Below are 16,797 nucleotides of genomic sequence, written 5' to 3' on the forward strand. Positions count from 1 at the left end.
ATTACTATAAAGCAACAGCTCAAGGAAGGCGGCAGCTAGCATAAAGATAAAGTCTTTGAATTTCAGTTTCAAAATTCTCTATCTTACAGGTTCTGACTGAATCAGCTGGTACTATTTCATTTAGTACAGTACATACAAGGACGGAAGAATGCACCATATACAGGTTACTGTGTGTATATGTTTGCCATCATTGCCATTTTGTGTTCTGTGTATTCAGACGTCCTGCCTCCTTCTTTTCCCCTTGCCACAGAAGCATGACCCCCAGCTCAGCTCCTTCACCAACGTCAAACCAGAATCAGCACTTAGTCCCATAAATGAGAAGGTACAGTGAGGTTGTTTCTTACCCAACTAAACCCCAACACTGAGGGCCTCCTCTGTCTGGCTCCCCACGGTATTCCATCTCCTAGAATGGCTTCTGATATAGAAGGTACTCAGTGAACATCTGTGAATGAAGGAACTGCCTATTAGCTTTAAAATTCTCTAACATTTCATCAAATTTAAAATGATCTCAACTGTTAAAAATAATACGAAAGAAGGCCAGACCAAACTAAGGTAAAACTCTAACAAACAACATTTATTCTTCTTTTACATATGTACTTCACAGCCCAAACATCACATTGCCTTCAGAGAAAGGTGCTTTTATGCCATTATATTTTACTATTTACTGCACAGGCATTAAACATTCTCATTAACATGATGAGACAATTTGCTGGTAAACATTTAAACACACAGACATTGGTTTCAATATTTCAAGAACATACTTTTGATCATAACCAAGGAAGTACATCAAAATATGACGACATTGGCTAATATTTTTACAAGCAAATAATATTTAACTCTGCATAGTTTATACAATAGGCTGTGGTAATAAATAATATCACCAATTTCATCAACTATTAACTGGCCACAAAAAGCCTAACATTCATTTTAATTATGATATGAAATGTTCTATTGGTATAGTTTCAACATAGCCTTAAAATGTTGTGGGTGTTTAACCTTGAATACGTGAAAAGAAAAAGTAAACCGGTATGTTTTGGTTAACTACAAATATGTCATGTTCACGTATTACATTCCTAACATGAAGGCAAATATTTAAATAGAAAAACTAGCAGTCCAAAAAATGTGAATGTGCAATTGTACGGAAAACATTGCATTTAAATTTGCACTCATTTGCAAGTTACAGTACTAGCTCAGTATAAACACTAACAGGAAAAATATTCAGCAGGAAAGAATGGAGATGACCTCTCACGGCAGAGAACGAGTCACTGCGCAACGTTCCACAGCTGAGAAGTGTTTCTGGCAACCTAGCGCTTCTGAACACCTTATGACTACCCTTCATTCAACAAAGGAGACTGCAGGCATGCTTCGATCAGTGGGAAGATAGCAAGAAAAACCTGAATCAGCAACATCCTCTTCCTTAATTTGGTGTAAAGGTCCTTCCCATTATTACAACTTACTAATATGCTAACTTCTAACCTCAAATGTTTTCTGAATCAGGTTTGCTAAATGCTGTAGAGAAGAGCTACCCTTCCTACGATACTAGGTTTGTTGTTGTTGCTTGTAGTGTGTCAGCATGATAAGAGGTACATGCACAGTCATTCTACCAACCTGAGAGGCAACACTCAGCATAACGCTCAGCTTGGATCGGATTCAAATTCTACACAGAGATTCTCTGTATTGTTCTCAGTGTGTTAACAACTGCCTGGAAAGCAGAAATGCCTAATAATTACTGCAGTGTGCTTTTTAATTGAAATGTTTATAAAAATAAAGCCCCAATGTTTAAGTCTATAGAATGTCAAGAATTCTACTAGGGATGTTAAAAGCATTGGGCAAAACCCTCGTTTTCAGCGTGCCGTCCGCCCCACAGGAGAAGATCCGGTTGCCCTGGATGATGTCAATCTGCATGACTCCAGCCCCGAGGTTTCTGAATATGGACTGTTTAGCATGTTCACTTTTAAATGAATGAATTAGGCCATGGCCTGTCAATCTCCACACCTAGTTTAAAAACAAAAAAAGTGTAAGTCATTAAAAAAAGAGAGGAAGAGAACATAAGCAAAAACATGGCCTTTACTTCTATTCCCTTGGCTCAACGGATCTCCTTAAAGCCCGACTTTTCTATCCACTGGCCCTTTCCTAGCAGCTTATCTAAATGGAAATAACACCATTCTCATGATCCCTTTACTGTCCTCACACTTCACTGTCCCTTCTTTCAGATTTCTGTCTTCACGGCCTCTTATAGTTTCATATTAACCATATATACCTCATCTCTAATTCCATTAAGTATTTAAGTTAATTCGACTAAACATGTTCCTAACGCTGAGCTAGGTCCTGGGCAATAGAAGAGAAGAACAGGAGCATCTCACTGATCTCGAAAGCTCCCCTCAACCATGCAAAACAGAGCTGGGCACTGGGCCCGGGGCTGGGGAGGGCACGAACTTCTGAGGAGCCAAACTGATGTCACCTAGAAACTCATGCGTTAATTAAACTCACACGCTTTACTTAAAACACAGTTCTTTCAAGCTTTTTAACGCCCTGAGCGTCTCGTAAGCTTGATTATTTGGTTTTCCAGACCATAACAGTTTAGAAAGAACTGCACAGGAGTGAGGAGGGAGGTGTCTAGAGGCATTCACCATCTCCACAGAACTTCACTTTCCGAGCTCATTTCATAGAGTGCGGCTGGTTTTTTAATTTGGGTTGTTTATTTATTTATTTATTTTCCCCAATCAGTCTCGACAGCAGATAAAGGTAAGTTTTCACCCTCTGTAGCCTCTTGTCCTGACTCACCTTTATGTTCCCTTCTGCTGAGCCTGTAGTAAAATACTCCTCACAGGGGTCCAGCGCCAGAGCCTTGACGGCCGAGTCGTGGGCCTGGAACGTGTGGAGCAGCTGTCTCTGCCTGATGTCAAAAAGGCAGACGTACCCTTTCCTCCCGCCGGAGATCAGCAGCTGCTGCTTTGGCGCGTACTGGAGAACCGTGGCTCCGTGATCGTGGCATGTGAAACCTGAAGAAGAGAAATAGCAAGGGCCTCTCCGAAACTATTTCTTATCTTGGCAATCCTGATAATGTTTAAATGCACATTTAAATAATATAGCAATTACACGTTTTTTAAAAAACTTAATTTCTGTAATCATATGATCAAACTATTAATGAAGCCAACTGGTGACTGACAAAGTATTCTCATCCATAATCTCACCATGAAAATATATTCATACAGAGGAAAGTTAAAGCTTAAGCTCAAACAAGCTAAGTTATGCTGCCTCATAAGAGGTACGCAGAAGCAAAGTGCAGAGGAGACCAGCTTCCCAGGGACCCGCTCAGCCACCTCATTAACGCCCACCCACGACAAGCATTCACCCTGTCCCAGTTCCTGCGCCACACACAGCCTCATCAACAGTGCTCTCAGTAAGTAACTGAAGCTCAACCACACTAGTGTGAAAACGACCAGCTACGGGGTGAGTTATCTGTCCTACGTTTCTCTGCGCTTTAATATGGTTCAGGCCTTAAACTATGATGTGGCAAATCTTTAAGAGATGTTAATAGGTATTTACAGAAAAAATTTTGCAATCAAATAAAACTGGGAAATAACCATACCTTTCAAAACGCACATCAGCATGGTAAAAGAGGAAGAAATCCTCCTGTAAAAAAAACCCACCCAAAGGTGGTCGGCCCTGTGGCCCAGTGGTTAAGTTCACACGCTCTGCTTCAGCAGCCCAGGTTTTTGCCAGTTCGGATCCTGGGCGCAGACATGGCACTGCTTGTCAGGCCATGCTGAGGCAGCATCCCACATGCCACAACCAGAAGGACCCACAACTAAAAATACACACCTATGTACTGCGGGGCTTTGGGGAGAAAAGTAAAAATAAAAAAAATAAATAAAAAATAAATTAAAAAAACCCACCCAGCTTTGTTTAACCTAAACTTATTGGGCGCACGGAGCCCTCTTTCAGCAGCATTATGTGGAAAGGAGATCTTTAGGAAACCAATTAAGAAAACACTGTCTTAAACAGGAGTACTATTTAAGTGCTATCATTCATTTTTCTAGTTCTTATCATAAGGTTAACTTTTATTTTAGGGTTAGGTTTAATTCTTTAAAATATTTCATTTCTTTTGAGCTCAAAGAATACTTTGCAACTAATTCCTTAAACCCTTGTTAGTATCACCACTCTTCATACCATATTTTCTGAATAAAATATAGCACACAGACTATCCTAGGCTAGCTGGATTTCTGTGACCATACGTATTGACCTCAGCAAGGTAGCCAGATATTCTAGTTAACTTTTCAAATTTCATTCATTTTCAATATTTCTCCATTTTCAACCCGTGAATAAACACTCACTGGGTTCACTGGTTAAAATAAAAGCAGGAAAGCATTCCTTCATAGTGTATTAAAACCACAGACCTTAACAAACTTACCATGAATGAGGCTGTTTCCAGGGGATATCAATGTGTCCCAGAGGCATACATTTCTTACAAAGAAACAATAACAAAGATACATCGTAAAGAATTGTTCTAAGTCATCACTAGGGGCAAAGTGTGTGTTCAAGTAAAACATTTTTACTTATTGAATCTTCTCTTTTTTGTTCACTTACATTTCTAAAGCAATGATTCCTAACTAGAATGAGGGCAGGCTGGGGCTGCGGGTATATTTCTAAGAGTTTATCTTTTTCACACTACACAGTTCTGCCTCATGTGGTACCCCTGTCTCTGCCTCCTCTCAGCCCCCAGCACCATCTCTCCAGGTACCACTCCAGGGAAACTGAGACACGACTTCCTGAGTAGAGGGATGTTTCTATACCTCTGTGGGTAACCCGACTGCAGGGAAATGAGAGGAGCTATTCATGGGCACATGTTGCCAATGAAAACAGCGCGAGGTCAAAGAAAATGTTGAGAATGATGGCTGCAGAGTGTCAAATGCTTATCAGTTCCCAAGCACATGACGGTATTAACAGCAATAAAAAAAAATGACTGAATAGCTTTAACATAAAAATTACACATACTTACTGAGGGATTACATTAGGAGTAATTTTTGTTTTTCTCTTTTTGGTAAGGAAAACTACTCTACGAATTATATAACAAGGAAAGTTTTTGTATTCCTAGGGTGGAAAAACGCTACTAAATAGAAATCCATACTTTCTAGCAAGAAAATCTATTTGCCTAAAATTTGCTTATTTCTCACTTTGTTTCTCTGTCAACCTACCTATTGTCATTGGACTGTCCAGAGGTGGCAACTAGACTTGAAGAGGTAATAAACGCAAAGTCACTGGTGGCTTTACTGTGGCACTGCCAGCTCTATAGGAAACAAAGTGCACGGTGTTATCTACAAATCCAGTAAAATTTGGCACAGTGCAAACACAGGCCTGCTAATAACATACCACATGCAGGAGCTCACACAGTTTTAAAAACAGTCTAGAATAAAAAATAAGTGCTAACAGGATTAGCTGTCATTTGCATATTATGTGGCTGATATCGAATAATTTTTTAAAATTGGAAAGAGTTGGTAAAAACGTGGAATTAGGGGCTGGCCCCATGGACGAGTGGTTAAGTTCGCGCGCTCCGCTGCAGGCGGCCCAGTGTTTCGTTGGTTCGAATCCTCGGCGCGGACATGGCACTGCTCATCAGACCACGCTGAGGCAGCGTCCCACATGCCACAACTAGAAGGACCCACAACGAAGAATATACAACTATGTACGGGGGGCTTTGGGGAGAAAAAGGAAAAAAAATAAAATCTTTAAAAAAAAAAAAACGTGGAATTAAAGGTTATGGTTTTTTAGATTATGTAACAAAGAAAAAGGATACCAAGAATATGAACTTAAATAAGCCATTTACTTATATTAAGGGCCCAAACAATTTTAGTGCTAATGACCTCAAATACATTTAATGAACTTTAAACAATAACATAAATCATAATAAACAACAACCCAAGGAAGAAAATTCTTACATGCCCACCTAGTCTTAGACTGCAGTGTGAAGGACTTGAATCAAATTAACTTTTTAACCTAAATACAAACATCCGCCTTCCTTTCCACTCCTGTGCTCCCTGCCTGCACCCCCAGGTAAAGAGCTTCAACAGTTATAAAAATAAGGTCAAAGTGGTCCTGAAAACAACTCACAGATGTAAGCTGCCCAAAACAGCTCCTAAGGCTATTCCAGCACTGGGGGAGACCGTGTACTGAGCCAGGCATGACTTTATTGTTGGAAGGTGAGGACCAAGAAGGAGGACGCTGGGGTATTTCAAAATAAAACAGATATTTTTCTGTTTGGAATTATCATAGTATAGATCTGGCTGAAGGCAAAAGGATAGAGTCAAGATCATTTCCATTTCTGTAAAGACTTTAGTTCTGTAAAGACTAATTTAAAAGAAGTATCTTGTCTCAAACCATAATTAAGAACATGTACACAGTCTAGAAAAAACTATTAAAATCAAAATATCTGAAGCCAGAAGTTCCACATACAAGTTCCACCCTCACCCCCACCCCAGTAAAGATATGCTTGTCTGCATCACCAACTGTTTTCATATGGTTTGGATTAATGAATGAAGTGGCCCATTGGGACTAGTTCTCTTATAATCTAGTAAGCAGAATTCTGGAGCAAACTGGAATACGTGGAACCTGTGTGGTCCTTTTTTTTTTTTTTTTTCCTGAGGAAGATTAGCCCTGAGTTAACATCTGCCACCAATCCTCTTCTCCCTGCCGAGGAAGACTGGCCCTGAGCTAACGTCCGTGCCCATCCTCCTCCACCTCATATGTGGGACGCCTGCCACAGCATGGCCTGATGAGCAGTGCCATGTCCATACCTGGGATCCGAACTGACAAACCCTGGACCGCCGAAATGGAATGTGCACACCTAACCGCTCCACCCCCGGGCTGGCTCTGTTTGATTCTTAACATAGTATCTAAAATGAATCACAATATTCTATCATTAAGAAGTTAGGGGGGCCAGCCTAGTGGCATAGCAGTTAAGTTCACATGTTCTGCTTCGGCAGCCCGGGGTTCACCGGTTCGGATCCCAGGTGCGGACGTGGCACCGATTGGCAAGCCGTGCTGTGGTAGGCGTCCCACATCTAAAGTAGAGGAAGATGGGCACAGATGTTAGCTCAGGGCCAGTCTTCCTCAGCAAAAAGAGGAGGACTGGCAGCAGATGTTAGCTCAGGGCTAATCTTCCTCAAAAGAAAAAAGAAGTTAGTTTTCAAAATGCATAAAAGTGTGCTAACAATGTATCTTATGTAGGACCACACACAGGGAAAGCTCCTGAAATTTTCCAAATATAAAGGCCACCACTCAGGCTGTGAAAGGCAAGGTTTTTGTTTTTTAGGTCATTCCAAACTGAAGATTGGGCAATGACGGGGGCTGTGCTGCTGGGCTGCGGTTGCTGGACAGAACGGTCCCTTTCCCAAGAGAGCCACCAACGAAACTCGCTGTCTGCAACAGCTATGTCACCAACCGAGGGGCCTCTGTGCGTGCTCTGGGAGCGCTGAGTGAGACTTACCATGTAAGGTTTAGGATTTGACGCCATTTGGTTTACTTGCCAGATGCTCAGAAAACCCTCTCCATCTGCAACACCACACTGTGAAAACGGCATAAATATTAAACAGCGGTTCTTAGTATCCACCTCACAGGCAAAATCACCTACGGAGAGGAGACTCACCCCAGCCCATGGAGCTTCCCTTCTGCCTACAGCTGTGTTTCTGTTCTGTAGCTCCCAAGAAAGTCCAGGTACTTATAAACATCTGCCACCTTTTCAATGCTTTTCCACACCTATTTCACTGTTCTCCTCCAAAATTCTATAACAGAATTTAGTCAGAAACTGGAAGTTTGCTCTCAGGTGCTTGACTGTGGTCACAGCCACCACCAACACACTCAACAGAAAGAGAGTTCTTCACCCTCACAGAGTAGTTAGTGTCTGTGGATTTATACTTTTATCAGGAGACAAGGGGGTATATAAACAGACACCAACAAACTGACCGCTCCACTAAATCCAGGGTCATTGAATTTGTTTTCAGATGCAGTTTTACTAACCAGTTACTCATAAATGTGCACGATTATTTTCAGACGAATTTAGCAGTCAGCCCCAAGAACTAACCTTGTTGCCTTGTGAATTAAAATATAATCTGGTAACTCTCGCGTTGCCGGCCTGGCGGAAGCAGACAATTTGTTGAGGTCGCGTCCATTCAAACATCCGTACGCTGCCATCCTGAGCACCTGTAAGATCTGAGACACAAAAGGAAAAGCAGAAAATAAGAAATGAAAAGCTAAAGCAAGAGTTCCAATATTTTCCATTCAATGATCACCTTCAAAATGACAGAGGCCACTTACAGTCTTTGGATCATAAATAAAATACTTACAGTATTGATGGACTGGGTGTGAGGTCATTCTCTTCACGTTGTGTAGATTCCTTTTCATAAGCTTTAAAAGAAGATAATAAAAAACAAACTTATTTTGTGCAGCACAGAAGAGATGAGGAAAGATATGCTCCAGGCCTATTCTAATTCTGATAATATTTATTCGCTTACAATTGAATTATTACTGAAACAAACCCTGCTGTGGATTTTCTGAACATAACATACGACGCTTGTCTGAACCGGCTGCAGAAGCAGAGTCCCTTACAGCCCTGCCTCTGTGGACTGTGAGGATACGAGCAGTTCATCGACTGATAAAGGGAGCTCTCTTCCAAGTGCCCCTCCCTGAGGACAATCAGGTCATCTCCAGATTCTTGAGAACAGGGCCCCTCTAACACAGCGACTAACAATGTTACTGGTGCACTTTTCAAACACTTAAAGTAGACACGAACTCCTCTTTGACTCTGCTTTACCACTTTGTGCCTCTCAGTTTGCTCATCTATAAAATGATAATGGGGGATAATAAGAGCACCTACCACCTAGAGTTGTTGTGAGAAAAAGCATGCACCTGACACGAGGAAACTCACAGTCTGTCAGCTACTATTATTACGGTATCCTAACGGGTCACTGCCCCTGATCTTTAAGGTCATTCCCGTGTCAAAGTTATTTCAACTTATTTTTGAGGGAGTCCATATCCAGAAACAATACCTAAGAGTAAAGCACGTACCACACTCGCTCCAGTGCTGGTCTGTCCACTGCCCAGCCATGGCAGAGATGAAGGTGGATGCACCTGACTTGCTGAATGGGCTGTCGCACCGGGTTGGTAAAGCGTTGTAGTGGAACCGCGGTAATCAACATCATCTGAACTGTGAAAAACATTCGTGTGTTACTGGGAAAGTACCATTTTCTCTTAACACAACTCCCAATTACAGAGCTTCTTAGGAACCCACAGGATAGTCTTTATTTTTTAAAAAAATGAATAAATACCCATGAGAAAAATTTCAGTACAAGTTCTAATCATAGCCAATTTTAGTACTGGTTAGCTTTTCCCCTTAGGCAAAATATAAATTTAGTCTAACGTTGTTCGGGGGTAATTTTATTGCTGCACAAGTTGGAACAAACATTTGTTTTGAAGTATTTAACAGATTTTCTTTTTATCATGTATAGAAAAAGATGATATGTTCTCTTCAAGTACAGACATCCCATGTAACAAATTCATTGAGTTTAAAGATTTCTTAAACTAAGGTACTAATTATCATCACATACAAATGTTAGGGGCTGGCCTGGTGGCATAGTGGTTGTGTGTGCCCTCTGCTTTGGCAGCCCGGGATTCACAGGTTTGGATCCCAGGAGCAGACCCAGCACTGCTCATCAAGCCATGCTGTGGCAGCTACCCACATAAAATAGAGGAAGCTGGCACAGATGTTAGCTCAGTGACAATCTTCCTCAAGGAAAAAGAGGAAGATCGGCAATAGATGTTAGCTCAGGGCCAATTTTCTGTATCATGTTACATGGTTATATCTACTCAGAAGTATGATACTGAAACCTAGTTATATTATATACTAACAAAACAGAAAATTCAGCAGAAGAGGGAGAGACAGAGGCTAGCATGGCACCATTCCCAAGCACATAAAATTTCTAAGAGTCTGGAGAAGAGCAAGAGGGAGGGCAAACATGGAGGAGATACCCCAAAATAGGAAAGTGTTGCAAACACTCTTGATGCAGTGTCCGTAGCCTTACGAAAAGTAAAGTTCTCTGCACTTTTATCTGTAAAAAAGGTAACTTACGAGGTGATAATCAAGAAGAGACACTGAAAATTACTCAGTAAACGTGACTCATCAATCAGTCTAATTAATATATTGGTGTATTCTGCTTTTTTGCTCCAATTATCCAGATCAGATTATCCAAATCAGTATTTACTGACTATTGTGTAATATCTGACATTTCTTTGGGGGTTCAATGTCAAGTGGCCGTTGTTAGCCTTAGGCTTTGGTGTCAGAGATTATTCTGACTCAAATACTATGAATCGTTCAGGGTCTAATGGAGGAAGTCTGAGTAATTCGTTCATTGATGTAAGCAGAGTCTTTTATTGGCAGCTAAACCAATCACATTTGTCTCCTACCCAGATGAAGGGAGAGAGAGGCATATATACTTTTCAAGATAATTCAAATCATGTGCCCAGCCATTTAACGGGCTCTTTTTGAAGAAAACTACATTTATGATCGACTACATAAGATAAACAAACCTTTTGGATTCCCTGTCATATTCTTCTCCAATCCATATATATGACTGACAGGCCAACAAAGAAGTAACATCAAGTTCTTGCACATCATGTGTTGAAGCCAAAACAATTTCATTACAGTTTGCCTGTAAAGCAAAGGCAGAGTCAGTAACTTAAGCATTTTCACCAAAAAGAAGTACATTCTTTATAATGACTAAAGCTTTCACCTTATTAACAGCAAATGCCATGATCATATCCGATTCCTTATGGATGATTTTCGCCTTTCCACCTGGATAGCCCAGATCAGCTTCTACCTACAAAACATTTGCCCGCAGTTTTAGATGTTGCAGAATAGCTCCATGTAGAGATGTGCACATCCCACAAAATATAAAAGAAGGATAAGAAGAGAATGTAGCAACAGCAGCAAGAAAAAAAGGCGCCAGTAATTTTAGTGCTGAAAATTAGCTTGGGAATTTGCTTAAATTCTCTGATGCCCTGTAATCACCCCAATGATAAAGATTTCCATTGGGATTATAAGGTACTGATTAACTGCCATAAAAGATAGGTAACATAGCTTTCATTAGCATTTATAACAGAAATGAGTCTCTAACTCTTTCAGAAGTGCGCAAAGACACCGCAGTAAGAATGTGTATACGTTAAGAGGCACGGAGCGGAGGACAAAGACACAGAAAGACAAAGGAGACACATAAGAAACGAAACATTTTTAAATAAGGGTGATGAGGTAGGAATAAGGAGAAGCTGGAAAGAAGAACAGTGAGAAAGGAACGGAGACTGATGAGAGGAAGGTGCAATGGCTTAGGGCCCAAGGTGATGGGAAAGAAAGAAGAGGCAGAATCAAGAACTAGGAAAGATAAAAACAACTATGTTTAAGAACAGATTGGAAAAAGGGACAGAAGTGAGGCTGGAACGGGAAGCAAGCTTTCTTCTCTTTAGAAGAACCAACAGCAAGAAGAGCAAGCCAGACACAGTGGAGCGTCTCCGACCCTATGCCACTGAGGCGTGTGGGAGCAAGGAGTACTCTGATTAGTTAGCCAGGTGGGCAGGTCGTGGTTAGTATTAGAGATGAGGGTTAGCTCCTTGAACTTCAGAGGATGAGCTAAACGCAAGAGCTGGGAATACTACCTTGATGTGGCAATCTTCTGCTACGCAGTTTTGTTTGACCTGCTCCACACGTTCTTCTACAGACTAAGTAACACCACACCGTCACAAACACAAAACACATGCATGACACAAAATTATAAAGAGAACGAGAACTTGCAAACTGAAATGGTCACTCCGTAACTTAAAGAGGGCAAAAATGAATTTGCAAGCTTTCTTTTTAAAAGCACAAAAATCAAGAAAGAAATTATTAAACTAAGTAAAATGTGATATCATCAGATAAACACAACACAAAGCAAAATAGGCAAAATGAAAACTGATATGACTATTACATACATAAAACCTATTTCAAAATAAAAATTTTGAACAAATTAGTTACTTGTATACCAGTTACGTAACTTAAAGTTCTGACCAATCTCTAAGAAGCTACTTGTATGAGCAGACTGCATTTTATACTACGGAGATTCCAAGCCTACAGGGGTTTCAAATAGAAATTAAAACTACATATTTCTAAACACATATTCAAAGTACTGACAATTATTTCACTCTTACTCATAAGGAATATATCCATGAAGAGAGAGCCAGGGATTAGAATTCACATCAACCATTTACTACAATCACAGATTTTTCTCCTTATAAGTAAATACACGTTTGATAAAATGAGGTGTGGAAAAGAAACCACAGAAATAACTTGCTCCCGGCTGATGACAGGGCTGTTTGGGGTGGCTACAATCAGAAGTAATACTTCTGCTCGGCTGTGGAAACCTCTGAAGGTTTGATCAGGGCAATACAGTCCTCCTAAGACCTCTTGAAGTGACTGCTTCACTTTCAGCCAAAAGGGTCAGATTCTCTGCCCTTGCCGTCAGCGACTGCCCTAGGCTGCTCGGCTGAGAGTGAAGGAGCATGCACCTGCGCGGGGCCAACTCAGCAAACGCCACACTGCTCCAGAACTCACGTGCCTTTCATCAAGTAGCCAAGTTCGCCACGGCTGTCAATTTCACAAAAACTTGTCTTGCAGAATATTTTACTTTAACGTATTCAATGAATAAAAATATATTTTATGAATATATCTAAAATTTCAGCATTTCTCAGGAGAATTTACTTTTTCTAAGTATTTTTTTAATTAGCCAACATTTTAGCATTTTTAGGATTAGTCTGCCAATTTTACTAACTAATCAATTCACTGAATTTACCAAATTTATTGATTACCAAAATCCTGTTTGACAATTTTAAAAAGATAAACCACTCTTATTGGATGGATAGTTTTAATAAGTATTACATATTTCTGGGCTTCGTGATCAGTTTTTATTTTGTCTTAACAGCTCTGACATTCTTTTCATAATTTTTCTCCTTAATGAAAACAATTTTCCAGATCTGTACTATTCAGTATAGTAGCCACTAACCATATGTGACTATTTACATTAAAATTTAAAATTCAATTCCTCAGTCTCACTAACCACATTTCAAGTGCTCAATAACCACAGGTGGCTGGTGACTACTATATTGTACGGAACAGATATAAATTTTCATTATTAAGAATGTCCCTTGGACACCATTGAACAAGACAGCAATTTCATTCAATGATTTAAAATTCAAAAGGTACCAAAGGGTACATGATATAAATTCTTCCTTCCATCCAAACTCCCATCCATGTACTTCCCTTCCCTGGAGCCAACCAGTGCTCACACAATACTTTAAGAAATGCTCCATTTATCTCTGTCCCACCTCCCTGTTCACGGAGACCCCCTCCGGTGGTAGAAAAATAGAAGAGCACACATAGCTTGGGCTGCTGATCCCAAGAGAGCAGAGACGGGGGTAGCAGGCGGCAGAGGCCTGGTTAAGGAAGAGGGAAACCCAAGAGGAGAGAGGAGATCCTGAAGGGCAAGACAAGAGTCTGAGGGTCCAAGCAGCCTGGACACAGCACTCTGAGGCTCTGACCATCCAACCAAATCACACTGCTACAAAGCCTCCCGACAATTAAAGGATATTTTCAACAAATCATTACGTTTAATAATTTGAAGAACTAAACACTCAGAAAACTGATCCTTTAATGAACTGGCTGTCTGGGAATAACAGAACCCTAGTTGAGCGAGGAACTCATTTTAAATCTACAGAATTCTGTATCTTATTTTATGGAACTTGCACTCAGCATCACTATAGGAAATGATGTGAACAGTAGCTTAAATGAAAGAGGAAAAGAATTTGGCTCTGTGATTTCCCTAATGAATTCCACCTCAACAGAATTTCAATACCATCAAGGTCTTTGTTATGAAAAAAGCAAGCTTAGAAGACCCAAAAGAATCTCCGTAGCTCATTCCCCTACCTCCTCATTTAAGTACATAATTTTCAAATCCATAGAGAAAGTGAACGCCTGGTCACAAGGGCCGCCCACACCTGCCATCCAAGTAAGTGACTAGTGGAAAGAACAAGTCAGGGAGGCTGTGAGCCCTCAGTTCTGCTGAGCAGCAGCGCTGCATTTCACCTTGGGAAACCGAGCCACATAGACTGTCCCTCTCAGTTTTCACTTTTCTAAGCGAAAAATAATTCCTTTTTTTCTCTCAGGTTTTGTCTGCCACATCTTTCGTCACATCTGACACCCTCCCCTGAACTCTCTCCAACCCACACATGACCGCATTAAACAGCCAAATGGACTGAAATGCTCACACAAAAGGCCTGCGTACCCCTCATTTTAAAGGGAAGAGATCATTTTAAGTTCTAAAGTGCCAGTCTCCAAAATTCCTGATTCCTCTTGAACGCTGTATGGCATTACATTACGAATTTATAATTAGCCTAAAAATCACCAGGCAGGACAGAATCTGTGCCTCAGTCTGTAAGAGCAATCCTCCTTCATGTTTGTTGTATTTCATATTTCTGTAGTTTATTTTCTCTCACAAAATTATTCTGAATTTGTTGCTTCTAAGATTATCCTGTTCATTTCTAAATGCTAAATAAATAAAATGCTTTTAAAGGGCTATTTGTATTTTCCAGTAAATAATATTCAGAGACTCATAATATGGAGTACACTCATTTATATATTAATTTCCCCAAACCACCCAATACAATGTTTATTACACGTGACAGCCCAACAGCAACTATTCAAAAGGAAGTACCAACTTTCACTTGATTATACATGATTTGTCAAGGGACCTATGTTGTTTCATTGTTATGAAATGAAAAGTCTAAGTTTTTATCTTAAAAACAAACTCACTGTAGTTTGGTAAAGTATTGCCCATGATGTATGAAAGATAATAAATAAGTTCTAACCAAAAAGTAAATTTCAAAAGAAATCAAGCATTGACTTCATTAGAAATGTTAGAGAAAATTAAACAAAAATTATAACAGAAAATGTTTTTTTTCAAAATACCTCACTCTGCTTTCTTTTCTTAGTGAAAATATATCTAATAAATGTCTCCTGAAGAACTTCTTGTTTAACAAGGAAATGCCAAAGTCGTTTGACTGGAAGTGCAGAAGAATCCCGGGATCTATTAAAAAATTAACATATTACACTATTTTAGTCTATAGACAATGTGTTTCACATTTGCAGATACTTTAAAAAAAAAAAAAAACTCCATTATCTATTGCAAAGAAGATACAGCATTAAGCACAACAAAATTTTATAATTTATTTCACTTTTAATTTTCAGCTCTTCTAAAAATCATGCCTTCATGTAGCAACGACTTCTCCAATTACAGGTTCTCTGAATGAACAGGTTGAGCTGAGAGTCAAATGAATCTCTTTTTAAATTATGCTGTAAGTTGGTTCTGTTGGCTTCAGCATAGCACCAATGATTATAAAGTCACACATTTCATTTTCAACAGCCTAACAAGCCTAAAAGTCTTGCTCTTTCAAGCTTATGAGCAATGCTCTTAACCATGGACAGGTGCCTCAAAAACAGCATGCTGCTTATGAAAAGGGGCCAAGACGGGTAGGTAGATCAAAGCATCAGTGAAGAACCTTAATGTGTTTACTGTTAAATTACTGCGATAGGTCAATAGCACCTTGTCTGCAAATGTAGATTATTATCCCAGAATATTTCTGTAAGAGTTCTTAAAATAACAACAATGAAGGTTTTTTCCTGATTATAAAAGTAACACGTCTATTGAATTACAGGTAATACTGGAAAAAACAATTTCCTATCCAGATTTCTCATGTTTTTCTTAACATACGCTGCTAGAAACAGAACTGCAGGTTCAAAATTATCAATGTTGTGAAGGCTATTGGCATATTTTCCCAAACTATCTTCCAGAAAGGTTAAACCACCCTACACTCTCAACAGCTTTTATAAGAGCGTTCTTACTTGAATGGAGTATTTTCAGGTTCTAGCATTGCTTTATTTCGAAGAATAGCTGGTCCAGCTCCTACTGAAAGGTCAGTTGGATACGTGTTGATATAGTTAGGAGGTGGACCTTCAAACTGATCCATTTTCTCTTGCAAGATCTGTTCCCAGTTCTCTAAGTTTTTAATCACAGCAATACCTAAAGGTGATGTTACAGGCAACTCTACAAGGCGAGAGAATACGTTATTTTATTTTGATAAAAAATGTTGGTCACCATCCACATATTTACAAAATCTGAATTCTTAGAATTAAAACCTCTCAAAATACAAATAAATCTTAAAATGTTAATCTAAAACCATTTGGATTCTTAATGCTTTGAACAAAACAAAGGCCAGCTCTCTAAAACCTGCTGAGAAAACGTCTCATTTCTCCAGTCTGGTTTCCTGCTTTTCAACCTTCTAGGTAGATAGTAATTCTTGCTACGAATTAAAACTATAAACTGAAGCCTAAAATAAACAAGACCTCATAAAATCTCCTATGTATTATTTTTTAAAATATGAAATGCTTTTTTATAGAGATATTTATGAAGAGAAGCACTACGGTAATTTATTGCATTTAATAACATTAATTTCCAAATTCCAAACTTACCAGAGAATTCCAATCCAGCAATGGGAAAGAAATTTTTGACATTGTGAAGCACTAGCTTCACCATTGTCAGATGCAGAAGAGCCCAGCTGTTCAAGGGAGACAAAAAAAATCCTAATTGAAAAACAAAAGCACGAGAGAAACACAGCAATGATCTCTGACGATGGTTTAGCCTTATCTCCAACCTAAAAAAAAGCTGG

General features: G+C 39.6%; 1 protein-coding gene across 6 annotated transcripts in view; it reads right to left on the minus strand.

Annotated features, from left to right (window-relative positions):
- Positions 1-569: 569 nt before the first annotated feature.
- Positions 570-16,797, minus strand: part of DMXL2 (Dmx like 2) — a 139,436-nt gene continuing 123,208 nt past the window's right edge. For 3 of the 6 annotated variants that reach the window (XM_046655231.1, XM_046655229.1, XM_046655234.1), the window contains 14 exons: positions 16,601-16,686; positions 15,974-16,175; positions 15,041-15,158; positions 11,701-11,763; positions 10,785-10,871; positions 10,582-10,703; positions 9,064-9,202; positions 8,343-8,403; positions 8,081-8,208; positions 7,487-7,564; positions 5,199-5,290; positions 4,415-4,467; positions 2,785-3,002; positions 570-1,995 (listed from right to left, as the gene is read on the minus strand). In XM_046655231.1, coding sequence (XP_046511187.1) covers positions 1,786-1,995; positions 2,785-3,002; positions 4,415-4,467; positions 5,199-5,290; positions 7,487-7,564; positions 8,081-8,208; positions 8,343-8,403; positions 9,064-9,202; positions 10,582-10,703; positions 10,785-10,871; positions 11,701-11,763; positions 15,041-15,158; positions 15,974-16,175; positions 16,601-16,686 — 1,657 coding nt within the window. In that variant the 3' untranslated portion in view covers positions 570-1,785. Of the gene's footprint in view, positions 1,996-2,784; positions 3,003-4,414; positions 4,468-5,198; positions 5,291-7,486; positions 7,565-8,080; positions 8,209-8,342; positions 8,404-9,063; positions 9,203-10,581; positions 10,704-10,784; positions 10,872-11,700; positions 11,764-15,031; positions 15,159-15,973; positions 16,176-16,600; positions 16,687-16,797 lie in introns of those variants that run through there. The other 3 variants (XM_046655233.1, XM_046655232.1, XM_046655235.1) reach the window with 2 other exon arrangements.

This window comes from Equus quagga, chromosome 2 (assembly GCF_021613505.1).
Source record: "Equus quagga isolate Etosha38 chromosome 2, UCLA_HA_Equagga_1.0, whole genome shotgun sequence".
NCBI classification, from domain to species: Eukaryota; Metazoa; Chordata; class Mammalia; order Perissodactyla; family Equidae; genus Equus; species Equus quagga.